The 19,574-nt window shown below is 37.4% G+C and overlaps 1 protein-coding gene and 1 pseudogene across 1 annotated transcript in view; both read right to left on the reverse strand.

Annotated features, from left to right (window-relative positions):
- Window positions 1-905: 905 nt before the first annotated feature.
- Window positions 906-4,849, reverse strand: LOC102868709 (annotated as a pseudogene).
- A 565-nt stretch (window positions 4,850-5,414) lies between these two features.
- The window catches only part of USP53 (ubiquitin specific peptidase 53), a 55,946-nt gene continuing 41,786 nt past the window's right edge, over window positions 5,415-19,574 (reverse strand). The window contains 2 exon segments of the mRNA XM_006881135.1: window positions 5,415-6,309; window positions 11,784-11,880. Coding sequence (XP_006881197.1) covers window positions 5,415-6,309; window positions 11,784-11,880 — 992 coding nt within the window.

Below are 19,574 nucleotides of genomic sequence, written 5' to 3' on the forward strand. Positions count from 1 at the left end.
ATCCAAATAGCTTCCTCTGTGAAAATTCTTTCCATGTCTTTTGCACATTTTGACTCTATTATTATTGTTTTCCTTTTGGAAGCCCTGTAGTTATGTGCCATTGAGCTGCTTGCAACTCAGTGACCTGATGTGTAACAGGCCTGAAACCTGCTCTATCCTGTGCCAACCTTATTGTCTGTGACACATCTACCCCTATTACACCAGTCACTGAATCAATTCATCTCATTGAGTGTTCCTCTCTTGTGCTGTTCCTCCACCCTTCCAAGCATGATGTCCCTCTCCAAGGACTGGTCCCTTCTTGCAAAATGCCCAAAGTATGTGTCAGCCAAAGCCTCAGAATCCTTGCCTCCAAGGAGCAGCCTGGTTTCACCCTTTCCAGGATGAACTTGTTTGTTCTCCTAGCAGTCCATGGTATATTCAATATTCTTCTCCAGCAACAAAACTCAAAGGCATCAATTATCTTTCTATCTAATCCTTGTCCAGCTCTCTGACACATAGTAATTGCAAAAACTATGGAGGATTCTGTAAACTTGTGATATGAGGCCTTTATCTGAAATGGTATTGCTAAATGTTAGGGTTTTGGGTTCCCCCTTTCCCAAGTCAGTAGGTTTTTGAAGAGATGATATTCTAACACTCAAGTAGGTCACTGAAGAACTAGCATATTTGAATTCTGACATGATTGATTATTTGGGAATTAGTTTCTTCCCTCCCCCCTCCCCAGTTTAATTTAGATGTAAAATAACTGACTTTTCTGTCAAGAAGAGAAAATATTGGGTGTTCTTTTCAAAGTTGGCAAACATAAAAATGGTTAGTTTTTAAATATTTATCATTCTATTCAGGCTGGTAACATGTTCATCCATGCATTAAATGACAACACAAGCAAAATGCTTAGTTGGCAAATGAGATCAGATGCATTCTTCTGCAGACATCAAAAGAGGATTAATACACTCAAAACTTTCAAATTCAGACTGGTCAATCTTCCTAACAATGTCATCATCATCTGGAGTGAGCTAGGCAGGTTCATTAGTATAATGGAGAATCAATGTTGTCCAAACAAAATTCTACAAAAATATTTTGTTTAAAGGGTAGTCCCACTTGCTTTTGTGCAAGTATATCCCAATCAACATTTTTAAAGAATGGATGTTCCTGTATATCCACAAATACAGTTTGCAGATGACAATCCAATCATTCTTTTGGATCCTTGTGGAGAAAACTCTTCAGGACACTTGCAGCTTTTAAAGAGAGAGAATGTGGTATTCAAATTCCTTTCTCCAACAGAACTTGGAAGAAATAATCTACTGTTTTGATCAAGGTTATCAGAGCTTCCAACAATATCAAAGGGCGACCTTCCTGCCATAATCTCAAACATTAGTACTCCAAGAGTCCACGAGTCAACACTGAAAACATAATCTTCTCCTCTTAACATCTCAGGAGCAATGTAATTAGTGCTAGTTGTATCTCCAGGCCACAATCCTTCCTTACACACACCATAGTCAATTTAATGTGTTCTTTGGAGTCCAGTAATACATTGTCTAATTTTGAATCTCTCTATAGTATCCCTCACTCATGAAGATATTTTAATGCTAGACTGATTTCTGCAGAGTAAAATTTGGCATATTCTTCACGAAGTTTTCTCTGTTGCTGCCTATAGAACATTAGAACTCCTCTATTTACATACTCATAATAAAGAACCTGCTTTCTGTCTGAAAGCAAGAATGTAGTACATCAAGAAAAGGATGATTGCATGCTTGCAATATCCTTGTCATCATTGACAAGCTCTTTCCCCCACAACTTTCATGACATAAATACAGTCTGGTTTTTTCAATTGAACCTGTAGTACTTTGGCATATATTTTCCTCTTGCTATTTCTCAGAGGAAAGCCAAGTCCTAAACTCAATGAAGCTTTGTCACTTTCCCTGGTGTTCACGCGTCCTTCTCTTCACCAACTTGACTGAAACTCTCACGGCTTGAAGGATTATATGGAATGTATGGACAATTGACCCATGGACATCATTGGTTCCAGTGGCACTGAATATCGCCCTCATTCAATTGTGACAAGTTTATGATACTTACCAACTTGGAGTTTGCAGCTGATGCACTTATATCCCTCATGTCCAAGTCCCTTGTGGAGTGACTATCAGGAGAATCCTGTGGTATTATTTTAAAACCAGTGAAATTATTTAACCTACTGATATGGAGCTGGTTGTGACATATCGTGACCCCTCTGTAGGTTTCTGAGGCTGTAAATTTTAATGTCAGGACACTCCTCTCTTTCTCCTCTAGAGCAGCTGGTAGATTTGAACTGTCAGAGACACAGCTTTTTGGTTAACAATGCAGCACCCTATGGACTAAACTACTAGAGCTCCTTAGAGAAATTCTAAGTACTCTTAAACCTTAAACTTACATTTCCCAAAGATTGCATAATCCTTGTTATGAGGTTTGGGGACACAGTTCATGAATTCAAAGAAAAGTCCAAGAGCATCAACTTAAAAATCTGTTATCTTAAAAAATCCTTTAATCAGAAGAGACTGCTTTTACATGAAAATATAACATTCTGAGTATTTTGAGCATTACATCAAGTGTTTGTTACATTATTATAAAAGTTCTCACAAGCAGCTTATAACCAGATGAAAACATTTATAAAAATAAATAGGCACCTTAGAAGTAAAACTTTTACACGTGAATGATTAGCAGTAAACATGTAGTCAATCTGTTTTTGGAGTGTTGAATCAATATAAAAACAAATGGTCAGGTTCTAGTTTAGTATTATTACATAATTCAGAAGGTATCAGCCATTGTTTTACAAGAGTAAAAAACTGGACATTTCTATTACATACTTGAACCTTTAATTTTGAGCTGGAAAGTTTATGAGATTGCTGTTGTAACATCAGAAAATAGTTTCAATATCTCAAATAATATATTTTTGAACTGGACATCTTGAACAAAATGTACAAAGAAGGATTCTGAAAGCTATTAAAAATACTTGAAGTAAACCTATTCTAGTGTTTTACAATGTTACAAAAGCAGGAATTAAATACATTGATATTTCAATTATTTTACCAATTTACAATATTTACAAACTTTACATACTAAAAGTTATGCTAAAATCGGGTGTTTGAAAGGAAAAATTTAATTGAGTTGGTATACTCAATTATACCAAATTAAGTAACTAAAAAGTAATAATCACCTGTTTTTAGAAAAATTATCTTGAAAATTCTCCACTAATGGAAGACAAAATTTGACCAAATTTGGTAACTGGATGAGATCAAACTTTTAAAAGCAATTATTTTCCATTTATCTAAGAGTATTAAATTTTAATAATTTACATTTTAGAATATTTTAATATAATTAATGGAATCAATATAAATATTGTTACACTTGTGACATGTGTCCATCTATGAATATAATAAAAATTTAGATTTTATTATTTTTATTTCTCTACAGTGGACAATAGAAAAACTATTCTAAACCAGATGAGTATAAAATAAAATGGCAACCAAAGAAGCAAGGCAAACACAAGAACCTGTTCTGAGTTTTAAATCTCACGGCTGTGGAGTCAGAATCCACTCAGAGGTGGCTCTCCACTGGGTTTTTGAGGCTGTAAATCACAGAGTGGGAGACTGCAGAGGCGGCATTGGTGGATTCAAACTGCCTTTGAGTCAACGGTCCTTACAGATGTCACCACCAAAGTTCCCTAAGGTTATACAGTAGTGCGAAATTTCTTTCTTAAGCAAGCCCCTCTTCATGATAATAACTTGTAAAATTACTGGTTAGAGTAGAAAATGGGGGAGAAGGAACACTCAAATTAAGAAGACATTTCATCAAATAAATCCTTTACACTAACAGCAGAAATTTTAAAGTGGAAATACAGATTTGCAGATTCAAAAATAGGAAAATCAATAAATTGGGCTGACAGCCTACCATCAGATAAAACTAGGGAAATTTTAAGCATCACAGTTACATTCCCAATGAGAAGGCTCTATGTTAATTACTAACACTGGTCATTAGCAGCCCAAAGTAAACCAAACCAAGTAGCTTTTCACATTTCATATAAAATTAGAAACAAATGTAACAAGACAATGCAATGAAATATTTTAATTATGTTTAGCTTACATGGCTGAAGTAATATGTTATGAATACATACAATAGTTAAGTGTATGCTAACTAGGTATTCTCTTGACAGGTTTTAGGAGCAAAAGTAAGTTCCCTGTGACACTGACAATTTAATTGAAAAACTGTCAATTATTAAGGCATATCCCCCCTCCAACTGCTACATACTTAATGAGTAAAAAATATTTTAAGACACTTAAAGGGATCATATGTACTAGACTGTCATAGAAGTCAAAAACAAATGGGTGAAGCCCTCTTTTGGTAACCCATTAGAAGTGCTTCTTCATAAAGCAAATAATGTTTTGACCAAACAATGTCTATCACCTGTTATATTGTTTTCCAATTAGCATAGTAACTAATCTAAAAACACGGTTATCAGATATTTAAGCCACATAATAGAGGGGTAAAAAAAATAAAGGAATAAATGAAATTTTTATTTAGCTGTAGCAAATAATAAATGACTTGTGTACCTTGATTTTCTACTGCAAGGCATGCAAAGGGACTTAAAATATTCATTAAGTTGGCCATCATATAAAGAATGATATACACCACTCTTCACTTATAGAATATCTCGCTATCCAATATTTTACATTTGATAGTAATAAAATATCTATTTCAATAAACAACTATTCTGCATTAATGACACACATCTGGCAGTAAGTAACAAATGCTAAGACACGAGGCAAGAGTAATTAATGGCTGTGATGGTTAAAATTACAGGCCAACTTGGCCGGGCCATGGTTCTCAGCAGTCTGGCAGTTATGTAATGATAAAATTTGGCAGTTATGTGGTCACCTTCCATTTTTGCATAATGCTGATTTTTCACATAATGACCTGATTTTGCAATTTAACCTTACTGATAAGTGAAGAGTAGGTATAATTTAGACATATACATAGTTAAAATGATTAATGACTTACATGCCAAGTTTTTCATTTTCTGTATTTCACTATGTATTGTCAGTAGGTTCCTTGTTCCCATGTCAAGACTCTTTTAAGTATGTTGTTTGTTGTTATGTGCCACGGAGTTTGAGCCAACTCATAGCTGATCTTCCAGCGGATTTTCAGAAGCTATAAATTGCACAGGAAAGGACTGCCCATCTTTCTCCGACAGAGCAGTCAGTGGATTTGAACAGCATGCCTTTGGGTCCGCAGCGCAACTTCTCAGCCCTAGACCACCAGAGCTCCGGTATGTTGTTGTATAAGCTTGCCAATTTCATCATTTATCTATTACAGTGTAAGCTACATTTATATTGTTGCTTAGGACAACTTAACTGTATTATTATGTAACACATCTAGACCATTTTTCAACCAGACAGCAAATGATCTTCAAAAAAGCTACTGCTCTATGGAAAACAGAGCTTGGGCCTCTGATGGTATTTCAATCTATATGTATCAGTCATGCAGCTATCGACTGAAAAATAGGTAGTTAATGAAATTGTCTCATTTGGACACACAGAGCTAGAATCTACTTCTGGTTGGCAAAATGCATCAACAACTGCACCTGAGTCTGTTTGAAAATCGTTAAGTGAAGAGCTGGACAGAAAATCTGGTGTGCTGCTGATACCCTCCTTCACTTGAAATGTTTCATTAAGTCTTTCATCATTCACATAAGTACTCACTTCTGAACATGGTTCTGAAGCTATATTTACACTGTGCTTTGGAAGACACAAAGAATTAGCTTTAAATATGTCTTTACGTTTCACATCGGGAGTAGATGTATTTTTTCCTGACTGTGGCACACTAGTTGTATATTTCTTTGGTGGCAGAGGGGGTGGTAGATTCTGGCAAACAAGTTTTGGTGGCTGAGAATCATCAGATTTGCAGAGAGATGAAATGTTATGTTCCCTGGATGGAGAACTCTCGGAGTGACATTGTTCCATCATATTTGGCTGCTGAAAAATAGAAACAGTTTCTGGCTTTAACCCAGTAGTTCTTGGGTGTGATGATCGCAATGAAGAAGGTGAAATGATCTCATTAGTGTTCATTCTTTTTCCAGAAGCAGAAGTGTCATCAACATAAAAAGGTAAAGCTGTTCTTTCAGAATTTTCTACGTTAAGCCTTTCAGAAAGTTTGTGTTCACGGGATTTTTCACCCTTCTGTTCACCTGATGAATGTAAATGGTCTTGTGCAGCAGAGTCCTTGAGGATTTGTGGACTGCATGAAGAGATTAATTTTCCACTGGTTTCATGTGTGTAGGATCTGAAATATGAACATATTAATTATAAAATATGAAAATTCTATTAAAAAACACACTTAAAAACAAAGTAAAAGATGCAAAACAGGAAACATTTCAAATGTTTCTCCGGTAATCTAACTTTCCTAATTAATTCATTGTATTATTATAAAAATGATATTGTGTAACAACTAACATCTCCTAGTTTCTGAACCCAAATTTATGGCAGAATATATGAATGCTTATCAGAAATCTCCATCATGACTAAAGTCAGATGTTCAAAACTAAACAAAATCATTTTGACTTATAAACACATAAATTACATATTTTTACATCACATTATTTGTGACAAAATGTACCACAGAACTTAAAGGAAAAATATATTAAAAATGATTCTGTACTCATGTAAGTATTGTGACATATGGTGCTGTCAAACCAATTCTGACGCACAGTGATGCCTTGCACAGCATAGTGGGACACTGCTCAGTCCTGCTCCATCCTAATCATCACTGCTATATCCAAACCCACTGTTACAGCCACTGTAGCAATCTGTTTTGCTAAGGGTTGTCTTCTTTTGCATGGGCCCTCTATTTTGGCACTCTGGTGGCCTAGTGGTCAGAAGCTTTGCTGCAATCCCAAAGGCATACGGTTTGAATCCACCAACTGCTCTGCAAAAGGAGGATGGGAAATCGCCTCCTTTGTGATTTACTGCCTCTGAAATCCTGCTGGAATGTCAGCTATGAGTTGATTCTGACTTGACGACACACAACAATAGGAACTGTCCTCACCTGCTAACAAGTCCAAAACTTGTAAGAAGTTTTGCCATCTTTGTGCCTAAGAGCATTCTGGCTGTACTCTAAGAGTTATATATTCAAAATTCCTTGCCAACACCATCATTCAGAGGCATCAATTCATATTCAGACTTTCTCCACTTTTTTTTCTATTTTTAGTTGGTTTATAAAAACTTTTATTAATTTTGATGAAAGTTTACAGAGACTTAGGGTTTCCATTCATTCATTGTTGCACTTCTTCTTACACTTTTGTATGCATATGAGGCACTGAAAAGGACATGGCTTTGGTTAGGTGGTACAACTTACTCCTCAAAATGACATTCTTGCTTTTTTTTTTTACATCCTTGCTTTAAAGAGGCCCCTGGTGGCAGATTTGACCAATATCATACATCATTCGATTTAACTGTGGCTTCTATGGGCACTGATTATGGAGCCAAGTAAAACGATAAACCTTGACAACCTCAATTTTTCCTGCATTTATTGTGCCATTGATTGTTTTATGTCCAGGTAGAGAAGGCTGAAGTCATTGGTCTTTCCCACCAAGTGGATCAAGTCATCTTCATTTTCGACAACCAAAGGTGAGTCATCTGCATATCACACATTGTGACTGCTCCCACCTATCACAATGTCACCTTTACATTAAGTCTTATTTCTCAGATTATTTGCTCAGCATACCAATTGAGTAAGTAGGGAGGCAAAACCGATTCACACTTTTTCTGGTTTTAAACCAGAATCTCTTTATTCTGTCTGAATACTTATCCTTTGGTGTATGTAAAGGTTACACATAATCACAGTTAAGGATTATGAATTCTAATTCTTTGCAATTTTATCCATAATTTGTTATGATCTATGCAGTTGAGTGTCTTTTTTGCCAATAAAACATAGGCAGGCATTTTGGTATTCTCTGTGTGCTGTTAGGACCTATCTGGCACCTACAATGGTATCCCTTGTTGTACATCTTGTGAATCCAGCTTGAGTTTCTGGCAGTGTCTTGATGATGAAGTTGTTGTTGGGGCCATAAAGCGGAATATGACCTATAGCGATGCTATGAACAACAGATATGAACCGTGTCTCATCCTGTGCCATCCTCACCATCTCTGACATACTTGAGACCATTACTACAGTCACTGTGTCAATCCATCTGGTTGAGGTTTGTCCTCTCTTTTGCTGACCTGGCATCTTTCCAAGCTTGATGCCCCTCTCCAATGAACAGCCTCTCCTAGCAACATGCACAAATTATGTGAGACGAAGCTTTGCCACCTTTGACTCCAAGAAGCACTCTGGCTGTGCCTTCTCTAAGACTCTTTGTTATTTGGGAGTCCACAGGGCATTCAGTACTTTCTCCAACACCACAGGCCAAAGGTATTAATTCTTTTGTCTTCTTTATTTGTTGTCCAGCTTTCAGATGCCCAGCAAGTAAATGAAAACACCATGGCCTAAAGAAGGTACACCTTAGTACTCAAAGTGACATCATTGCTCCTCAATAATTTCTCACATTCCCTGACTGCAGACTTTCCTAGTATATTACGCCACCAGACTGCTACTATCAAGTGTGTTGATTGTGGATCTAAGATGAAGTTCTTGACAGTTTTAGTATTTTCTCCATCTATCATGATGTTACCTATCAGTCCAATGGTGAGAATCTTTGTTTTCTTGATGTTAAGATGTCATCCATATTGAAGGCTGTAGTCTTTGATCTTCTGCAAGAAGTATTTTGAGTCATCCTCCATTTCAGCAAGTAAGGTTGTTTAATCTGCATAACATAGGTCGTTGATGAGTGTTCCTCCAATACTGATACATTTTTCTTCATAGAGGTCAGCATCTCAAATGATTTGCTCACCATACAGACGGAATAGGTATGGAGAAAGGATACAATCCTGATTGACACTTGTCCTGATTTTAACCTATGCATGCAGTGTTCTCTTTTGTTGTTTGGATAACAGTTCTTAGCTTAGATATATGCACGAGCAGTATTAGTGTTCTGGGATGCCTTCTTTTCCTCAATGTTAGCCATAATTTATAATAATCCACACAGTCAAATGCCTTTGCATAGTCATATAGGACAAACAGACATTCTTCTGGCATTCTTTGCTTACAGCCAGGATATATCTAACTTAAGCAATGCATACCTGATACGATGGCCTCTTCCAAATTCATCTTGAACTTTTGGCAGTTCTCTGTCTATGTACTGTTCTAGTCCTTTTTTTATGATCTTCAGCAGTATTTTGCTTGCATGTAGTATTAATGATATTGTTTGATAATTTCCATCTTTCTTGGAAATGGGAATAAATATGGATTTCCTTTAATCAGTCGGCCAGGCCGTTGTCCTCTACATTTCTTGGCACTGACCTCTGAGCATGTCCAGGGTGTTGAGACCTTATATATTGCCAGTGACTTTAGTACAGATTGAACTTCTTATCTTCCTTAACATTGGCTTTTTTTTCTTTTATAAAATTTTTATTTTATACTGGTCTACTTACAAAGTTGGTATACATTGTTTTTCACATCACATTTTTCCCATTTCCTTTACTCACCCTTCCCTCCCCCATCAAATTGTGTGACCCTATGATTACTTCCTCCCCCAATCCTCACCTGTCTGCTTTCACCCTCTGTCCACTGGATCCTCATACACATTTGACTATTCATCTTTCTATTTCTACAATAATGGTCTTATAAAGTGTTTGTCCTTATGGGACTGAGTTAGTTCACTTAGTATAATGCTCTCTAGTCCCTCCCAAGTTAGGTAGTGATTTCCAAAATCAATGCTCCTGTGTGGTATTTAGTATTACATCGTGGTTCTCAATCCATTTAGCTGTGGTTGGACATTTGGGCTGTTTCCATGTTCTTGAGATGGTGAATAGTACTGTTCTGAACATTCGTGTACAAATCTCTGTGCCTCAGTTCTAATTTTTTTGGAGTATATTCCAAGCAGTGGAGTAGCCTGGTCATATGAAATTTCTATGTTGCTTTCTGAGGCAATACCACACTGCCTTCCACAGTGATTGTACCATTTTACAATCCCACCAACAATGTATAAGAGTTCCTATCTTCCTACATCCTCTCCAACATTTATTACTTGCTCTCCTGTTAAACTTTGCTACTGCTATTGAGTGAGATGGCATATCATTGTGATTTTGATTTGCATCCTTCTTATTGCTAGTGATTTTAAGTATTTCTTCATGTGTCTGTTGGGCATCTGAATATCTTCCTCTGTGACAAGTCTTTCCATGTCTTTTACCCGTTTTGTAATTGTGTTATCAGTCTCTCTGGTAGAGGCTCTGTAGGACTCTGTAAACTTTTGATATGAGACCCTTATCTGAAATGGTATTGCCAAATGTTTTTTCCCAGTCAGGAGGTTTTCTTTTTACCATTGGCTCTTGATCATACGGTACTTCCTGAAACAGCGTTGGCCAATTCTCTTTGGTACAGATATTCTAGGTGTTCCCTCTATCTTCTTTTGGTGATTCCTGGGTCATTCAAGATTTTGCCCATCGCATTTCTCAGTATTACAACACAAAGCTCGGATGCGTTTTTCAGTCCTTGAAGACTGAGATATGCCAAGTGACTTTTTATTCTCCAATTTGAGCTCTCTGTACATTCCATTATAATGCTGTGCATTGTGTTTGCGAGCTTCCCTTTGAAATCTGTCCAGCTTCTCTTCCCTTTGTTTTGGTGTCTCAATGCTCTAGTGTAATCCCCCCCCCCATCTCCACCTTCCAGCCCCTCTACTGCTAATGTCAGAGTCTCTTATGGCATGTTTGTTGTTGTTTTTTCTTTCTCTTATATCTTTGTAATTACCTTTGCTCTCTTCATGAATGATCCTTTCTCTCTCCCTCTAACAATTACTGTTGAAGAGTACTGCTGAGTCAGCTCCTACCCATCATAGCGATGATCCATGAAGAGGGCAAAAAGTAGATGCACTACTGCACCCATTTTTAAATTATCTTTAGCAAAATTTTTCTTAGATTACTATGTTGTATAAATACTAATTAAAAATTGTGTAGTCAATTAAGACTGCTTTTACATAGGCAATAAAGTGAACTTCTAAGATGAAGACTGTATGCAGCATTGCTAATGTATTTTATGGTGACTATTTTTTTCATAGAAATTACATGGACTTTTAGTTCCACAGAATTGGTGCTTTGTTATGAGAGAAGTAGGCTCAAATTTTAGCTCCACTGCTTTGAACAAACTATTTAATCTATGTCTCAAATTATCAGTGTTGTAAATACTACCTACATTTTAAGAATGCTATGTAAGAATGCTGAGGAATAAAACAGAACCATGTATCTGGCACTTGGTAAACAATGAACCCATGGGTCAAAAATCCCATTAATAAGGTTGTTTTTGTTGTGTACCGTCGAGCAGGAACGACCCATGGCTGACCCTCTAGCAGGTTTTCTGAGGCAGTTAATCACAGGACATTCTGTAATGTTGTAGATCCATTGCTTTCAAGATGGTTGCTGCTGTTATGTGCTCTTGAGTCAAAGCAGATCCATAGCTGACCCTTCAGCAGATTTTCAGAGGTAGGAACTGCATGGAAGAGTGGCCATATTTCTCCTGCTGAGCAGCTGGTGGATTCAAACCATGTGTCTTTGAGTTGGCAGTGCAGCTCTTTACAGTTAGGCCACTAGTCCTCCCTTCAGGGTTGTTCTTATAACACATGTTTTCGAAAAGATGGTTCTAATATTTCTAACATTTGTAGTTACCTTTTCACTATAGGATTTTTCATTGGCAGGTGTGATTCTGGGTGGAACTCATGAGATATACATCCAGGTTCCAAGCTCTTGAGTTCTCTTCTACAACCTGATGGAAAACAAACAAAAAATATTTCAATGAATTCTCAAGAGTTTGCTCAATTTATATATACTTATTTACATAAAGTTCTCTGTAGAGAAAATGTCCTTAAATCAATAAAAAGACAACAACAAGAAGAAAACCAATTCCTCAAGATTTAATTAAAATGGTATCTTTTTCTGAACCTTTCAGCAAAATTAACAACTCTTTCCTCAGTCCATCATTTGATGGTATTAGAAAGAACTGGCAGAATAATGCTATTCCCATTGTGATGGGTAAGGCTGTGTGTGTTCCCTATTATATGAAATGCAATATTTATTAACAAATTGGCATTGTAGAAAAAAAATCATTTGAAAATAAATGCTTTGGGTTGAAATCTGGAGTCACAAATTACTGTTTAGTAAACCAGGAAAGTCCCTTAATACCTCACCACTGGCATTTTGTAATTTTCACAACGAAGGTATCTTTTTTTTTTACCTACTTCAGCAGTGTTAAATTAGCAGAACTAAAAAGGGTCAAAGAGTACAGTTGACCTCCAGCAGGTTTTCAAAGACAATAAATTGCATGAGAAGAGGTTGTCCATCCTCCATGGAGCAAATAGTGGATCCAAACTGTGTATACAACAAATGTTTGACCATTTAGCTACCTTTATTAAGTGTTTAAATTTTAAGAAGCTGATATTGAGCACACTTAGTAACAATCTAATAACAAAACTATTCTTTCTTCCATTTTACATGTGAAGAAAGATTCAGAAAGGTGAAGTAACTTGGGGAACTCGGGGTATAGTCCCTCAGGAGTTGTGCTGTTAACCCAAAGACAGAGCTCTCTGCTAGTTCAAATTCAATAGGTATGGAGAAAGGATACATTCTGGTCGCAGACCTTTCCTAATTCTAAATCCTTATTGGTCCTTAATTATACGCTCTTGTGGTTTAGTGGTAAGGAGTTGAGCTACCAACCCAAATGCACACAGTTTGAATCCACCAACTGCCCCATGGGAGAACGAACAATCTCCACCTTATGTGATTTACTGCTTCTGAAAGCTGGCTGGACAACCAGTTATGAGTTGGTTCCAAATGAATGGTGTGTAACAACAATCATACGCTACCTCCTGAAATATCTGAGCATTTGCCAATCATTTTTGGTAAGGTGACTCTGCATAATCCCTTCAATCTTCTATTGAGGTTTCCTGTGTTTTCAGTGAATATGCTGCTAACACAGAATCCGTTAGTATTACAACTCAAGACATAAATTTTTTTTCTTGGTTTCTTTCAGTCTGAGAAATGCTGTTTTTCTGTTTTCGTTTTCTAAGCTCAGGTCTTTGCACATTTCATTATAATACCTAACGTTTTTTTGCTAAGCCATCTTTGAAATCTATTCAGCTCTATTCATCATTTTTTCCTTTCATTTTAGCTTTACTGTGTAATAGCAGCAAATTTTAACCTCACTTTTGTCATTGATTTTGGTCTTTCCTTTTCTATCACTGTAATGGCTTTTTGCTTTCTTCAAGTATAATTCCTTGTCATCATCTCATGACTCTTCTGGTCTTTGCTATTAAAATCCAATACATTTAATCTAATCTTGAGCTGATCTTTAAATGAGGTATTATCAGGGCTCTCTGGTGGCTTTCATGAACTCATTTTCATTTTCTTCAGCTTCAGTTTGAAATAGCATATGAGCAATGATGCTGAGGAGCAGTCAGACTTCATTCTCACTGGCAATACTGAGTTTCAACATTTCTTTCCACAGATGTACTGGTTTTCATTCTTATATATTCCATCTAGTGAGATCAATGTGTATAGCTATCATTTTTATCTTTATAAAAGGTACATGCAGTAAGTAAATCATTGGTTGTACAAATTCCATCATGTGATCTCAAGAATCATTTCTATTTCCAAGGCTATATTTTCTAACCACGGATCCATCTTTGTTTCTATCTTTTGCATTCGTCTCCAGTAATTATCAATGCATGTTAGCTGCATATTTGATCATTTCAGGCCTCAGAATTGGTAGAAATCTTCAATTCTTTAATCTTTGGTTTTAAAAGTTTGTATGTCAGATGGATCTTGGCTCAAAGTAGAGACTACCAGCTATCTTGCTTCGTTGATTATGCAAAGGCATTTGACAGTGTGCATCAATCAAAACAAACTGTGGCTGACTGTGGGAAGAATGGGAATCCCAGAACACTTGATTGTGCTTATGTGAAACCTATACTTGGACCAGGAGGCAATCATCAGAACAGAATGAGGAAACACGGCATGGTTCAAAATTGGGAAGGGTTTATGACAGGGATGTGTCCCATCTCCACACCTTTTCAATCTGTATGCAGAACAGATTATCCGGGAGGCTGAGCTCTATGAGAAGTGTGGCATCAGGATTGCAGGTAGACTCATCAATAATCTGCATTATGGAGAAGACATAACCCTGCTTGCTGAAACTGAGGAGGACCTGAAACACTTGCTGCGGAGGGTCAAGGACTGAAGCCTTCAATATGGATTAAAAATTTAACATCAAGAAAACAAAGATTCTCACCACTGGGCCAATTAGCAGCATCATGATGGTTAATGAAGAGATTGAGATTGTTCACAGCTTCAGTTTGGTTGACTCTACAATCAACACTCTTGCTACCAGCAGCCAGAAAATTAAAAGACAAATTGCACTGGGAAAGTTTGCTGTCAGAGACCTCTCCAAGGTACTGAGGAGCAATGATGTCAGTCTGGAGACTAAGGGGCGCCTGATAAAGGCCATTGTCTTTACAATTACTTGCTATGCATGAGAGAGCTGGACAATGAGCAGGGATGACAGAAGAAGAGTGGATGCCTTTTGAGCTTCGGTGCTAGAGAAGAGTGTTGAATATACCATGGACTGCTAGAATAACAAACAAGTTCATCCTGGAGAGGGTGAAGCCAGGCTGCTCCTTGGAGGTAATGATTCTGAAGCTCTGTCTGACATACTTTGGACATGTGGCAAGGTGGGATCAGTCCTTAGAGAGTGATGTCATGCTTGGCAGGGTGGAGGGACAGTGCAGGAGAGGAAGACCCTCGATGAGATGGATTGATTCCATCACTGGGGTAACGGGGATAGGTGTGTCGGAGACAGTAAGATCGGTAAGGGATAGAACAGGATTTAGGGCTGTGTAAATAAGGTCGCTATGAGTTGCAGGCAACTCGATGGCACACAACAACAACAACATATCAATTTGAGTAAGAGTTGTATCAACATTCCTTGCATATGTTATCTTTAGGTGCTATCACACTGACAATCCCTATGATTTCTTGTAACCCTATGAAAAACAGGTTGAAACCATACCCTATCCTGGGCCTTGTATGTGTGTGGCTATACACTCACAGCATTATATGTTAGGATAGATCTTGAAATATTCTTTTTAAAATGAATGTGAAACCATTCCTTTTCAATTTTACTTTCTCAGTATAATAGATTATAGGACCAATTAAAAATAGCTTAGTCCAATATACCTCATTAAATGCCTAATATACCAATCTTTACATATTCCATTTCATTTTGGGCGACTATGCAATATACACAGAAATTTAGTATCTTATATGGAATACTGTTTACATAGTAAATGGTACCTGAAGAGAACTAGAAGTCTGAAATTAAGCTGATGTTTAGTTTAATATAGAGATACAGCACACACAAGGGAGCTCTGGAGGCCTAGCGGTAAGTAGCTGCACTGCAATCTCAAAAGCATGCAGATCGAGGCCACCAGCCACTCCTTGGAGAAGGATGGACAGTCTCCTTCCATGCGATTAACCGCCCCTGAAAACCCACTGGAAGGTCAGCTATGGGTCAGTTCCGACTCTACAGTACATGACAATAACCTAGCACACACAGGGTGCTCAGTGACTATGTGCAAATTAATAAGTAATTACATAAAAACATTTTTTTTCTATTTAAATTCTCAACTCAGCCCACTAGCTTCCCAACTTGATGATAAAGGACCAGATATGGACCCTCTTACTTTCCTTCTCCACTCATCTCAAGTCTATGGGCAGCTATATTATCAAAACTTTAAAAATAAAAGGTAATACATAGAATGAAAAATCAGGATTCTCAAACTTTTCCCCAACTTACCAAAAAAAAAAAAAAAAAAAAAAGGTACTCCCTGAAAAGTTGAATATAAGTATGGTAGAAACTTAAATTAAAAACACAATTGTTTTTAATTGAAATGAGTGAAAGAAAAGAAATAGTAAAACTGCAGCTTGTGAAAGAAGACTTGTAGTGTTGTGGTTGAGTATCATCAAGTCATAACCAACCCATAGCTGACCCTCCAGTAGGTTTTCAGAGGCAGTAAATCCCAAGGGAGGGGACTCCTCATCTTCCTTCCCTAGAGCAGCCAGTGGAGTCGAACCGTGTACCTTTGAGTTGGCACTGTAATTCCTTCCCACTAAATGAGCAAGCTCCCTGAAGACTCATGAGACCCAGAAAAACAAGGCAGTCCTGTTGAGTTTCAGTTATCACTTTCAATGTATAATTTATCCCAGAAAAATCTCTCTATTAATAGTATACTGGGGATTTTTTGCTTAAGAAAATAGTTGCAGTTAAATCGCTACAGGCTGAAAAAAATTATGTTATTTTGCTTTGACAGCTATCATATGATTTAAAAAGTCCAAAGTTTTTTAATATTAAAAATGTGAAAACTTTGTAAATTGAGGTTACATTATAATTTTAAAACCAATGATTGTTTTAAACCTTAGAATATTTCTTTTACTTCGTAAGTTACCTACAAGGAAAAACAAACAAACAAATAAAACCCCCTCCTTTATTTTTCAGAACTGTTTAAAGTATCCACACAATGGGCAGTAGGAGGCAGCAGAGGTTTTATAAACACGTTTGAAATTTTAATATTACTATGGCAGCCATTCAGCTAAGTGGTTTGACTTCAGAATTCCAACTAACTTAAAAATAGATGTGTTATTTTTCTCTTCTGCTGACATAGACATCTACGTGTCTTTACTAGGAATTCTGGATCCAGGTGCCCTGCAAAACTAGGAGAGTCCAATATTAACACCTTGCACAGAAAAAATCTTACCATCACGATAGAGAAACTGTTTCAGCTAATAATAAAAATATAGAGCTTTAGCCTTATTAAAATAAAATAATTCTGTTAACTATATGTTTCTGTACCAAAAATACCGACTGGAACTATGCTCCATGCGATTTTCAAAGACTCATTTTTAGAAGCAGATTGCCATGCCAGGCCTGTCCTCCAAGGCTCGTCTGGTGGTTCAGACACTAACCTTTCCGCTCATAGTCAAGCACTAAGCTATCTGTGCCACCCAAAGACATCTCCTGATAAATCTAAAAGAAAACACAGTTACCTCTTCCTTATTTCATGGCTTTAGTTTTTATTTCCAAACCTGCTACAAAAATTAGCTACTACTGTTTTAAATTTGTACCTTAGAAAAATCTGTCACTAGTCTCTTCTAAACTACATGCTGAGAGTAAACCACACTCCTTGATAAAGTCATCTGGTGCCACTTTAATTCCTGTCGGATTAAAAAACTGCATAAAGGTTTGTCATGATCTGGCTTCTTTCTATTCTTCAATAGGCCATTTCACAGTTTCTATATAGGCGCTTTAGCTTTGTTGTTGTTGTTACGTGCCATCGAGTGGCTTGTGACTCATAGTGACCCTATGTACAACATCCCTAAATCCCGCTCTGTCCTGTGCCAATCTGTCTCCGACACACCCACCCCCATTACCCCAGTCACTGAATCAAACCACCTCATAAGAGGGTCTTCCTTTCCTGCACTGTCCCTCCTTGTAACATGTCCAAAGTATATCCGATGAAGCTTCAGAATCCTTGCCTCCAAGGAGCAGTCTTGTTTAACCCTTTACAGGATGAACCTATTTGTTTATGTAGTAGTCCATTGTATATTCAGTATTCTTCTCCAGCATGACATCTCAAAGGCATCAATTCTCCTTTTATCCTCCCTAGTCATTGTCCAGCTCTCCAATGCATAGCAAATGACTGGTGCCAAGAGTGTTGACTATGGAGCCAAGCAAACTAAAGCTGTTTACAATCTCAATCTCTTCACCATCCATCCTGATGCTGCCAATTGGCCCAGTGGTGAGAAGCTTTGTCTTCTTGATATTGAGCCTCAATCCATATTGAAGGCTGCAGTCCTTGACACTCTGCAGCAAGCACTTAGGTCCTCTTCAATTTCAGCAAGCATGGTTGTTGTATCATCTGCATAACGCAGACTGTTGATGAATCTTCTACCAATCCTGATGCCACACTTCTCCTCATACAGCCCAGGCTCCTGGATAATCTGTTCTGCATACAGGTTGAAAAGGTATGGAGACCAGACACATCCCTGACGTACACCCTTCCCTGCCTCTTGGTCCAAGTATAGGTTTCACATTAGCACGATCAAGTGTTCTGGGTACCAAATTGCTTGCATTCTTGGCATGTGTGATACTTTTTCCTAACCTGTGCTTCTAAACATATTTCTTCTGCTTTGAATGTGATATAAGGATCTGAAATTATCTTCACTAAAAACTCATTATATAAGGAGCTAAGATAATCTAAACAGAAGTGGGGAATTCCAGTAATATTCCCCACAAACAGGTAGCATATTATTTTATATCTTTTATGGAAAAAACAATGAAATATTTACAGCAGGTTTTGCAGACCCTATGTACAACAGAACACACACAGAATGACAGAAAGGGCAACTGAGTATGGAAATACAAAGGAAGAGGAACAGCTGTAAGCAGAAACTAGTGATTGGAACATGGAATGTGAGAACCATGAATGTGGGAAAATTAGATATTGTTAAAGAGGAAACGGAACGCATAAATATTGACATACTAGGCATTGGGGAGATGAGATGGACCAGCATGGGGCATTTTGAATCAGATGATCATATGATATACTACTCTCGAGATGAAAAGGTGAGGAAAAATGAGGTTGCTTTCATAGTTAGAAAAGCCATTTCTAGATCCATCTTGAAGTACAATATTGTGAGTGACAGGATAATATCCATACGCATACAAGGAAGTCCAGTAAATACCACTATCATTCAGATATATGCACCAACAACCAGAGCCAAAGAAGAGGAAAGAGAAGATTTCTACCAACTTTTACAGTTGGAGATCGATCGAACATGCAGTGAAGATGCATTGATAATAATGGGTGAATGGAATGCAAAAGTTGGGAATAGAGAAGAAGAATCAGTAGTTGGAAAACATGGACTCGGTGACAGAAATGGAGCTGGAGAGAGAATGACTGAATTTTGTACAATCACTGACTTATTCATCGCAAACACATCTTTTAAGAGACGCAGGTTATACACATGGATCTCACCTGATGGTATGCACAGGAATCAGATCGATTATATGTGCAGAAAAAAAACCGCTGGAGAAGTTCAATATCAGCTGTAAAAACTAGGCCGGGAGCTGATTGTGGAACAGACCACCAACTACTCATATGCAAGTTCAAGCTGAAGCGGAGGAAAATTAAACCAAATCCATGAGAACCAAAATATAACTTTTGAGTCTATCCCACCTGAATTTCAGAACCATCTCAAAAACAGGTTTGAGACCTTGAACAGGAATAAACGAAGACCAGATGAGTTGTGGGAGGATATCAAGGGTATCATCCAAGAAGAGTGCAAACGTTCATTACAAAGACAGAAGAGGAAGACCAAAATGGATGTCAGAAGAAACTCTGAAGATTG

This window comes from Elephantulus edwardii, unplaced genomic scaffold, assembly GCF_000299155.1.
Source record: "Elephantulus edwardii isolate Elephantulus edwardi_28Jun2011 unplaced genomic scaffold, EleEdw1.0 scaffold00012, whole genome shotgun sequence".
Classification (NCBI taxonomy): domain Eukaryota; kingdom Metazoa; phylum Chordata; class Mammalia; order Macroscelidea; family Macroscelididae; genus Elephantulus; species Elephantulus edwardii.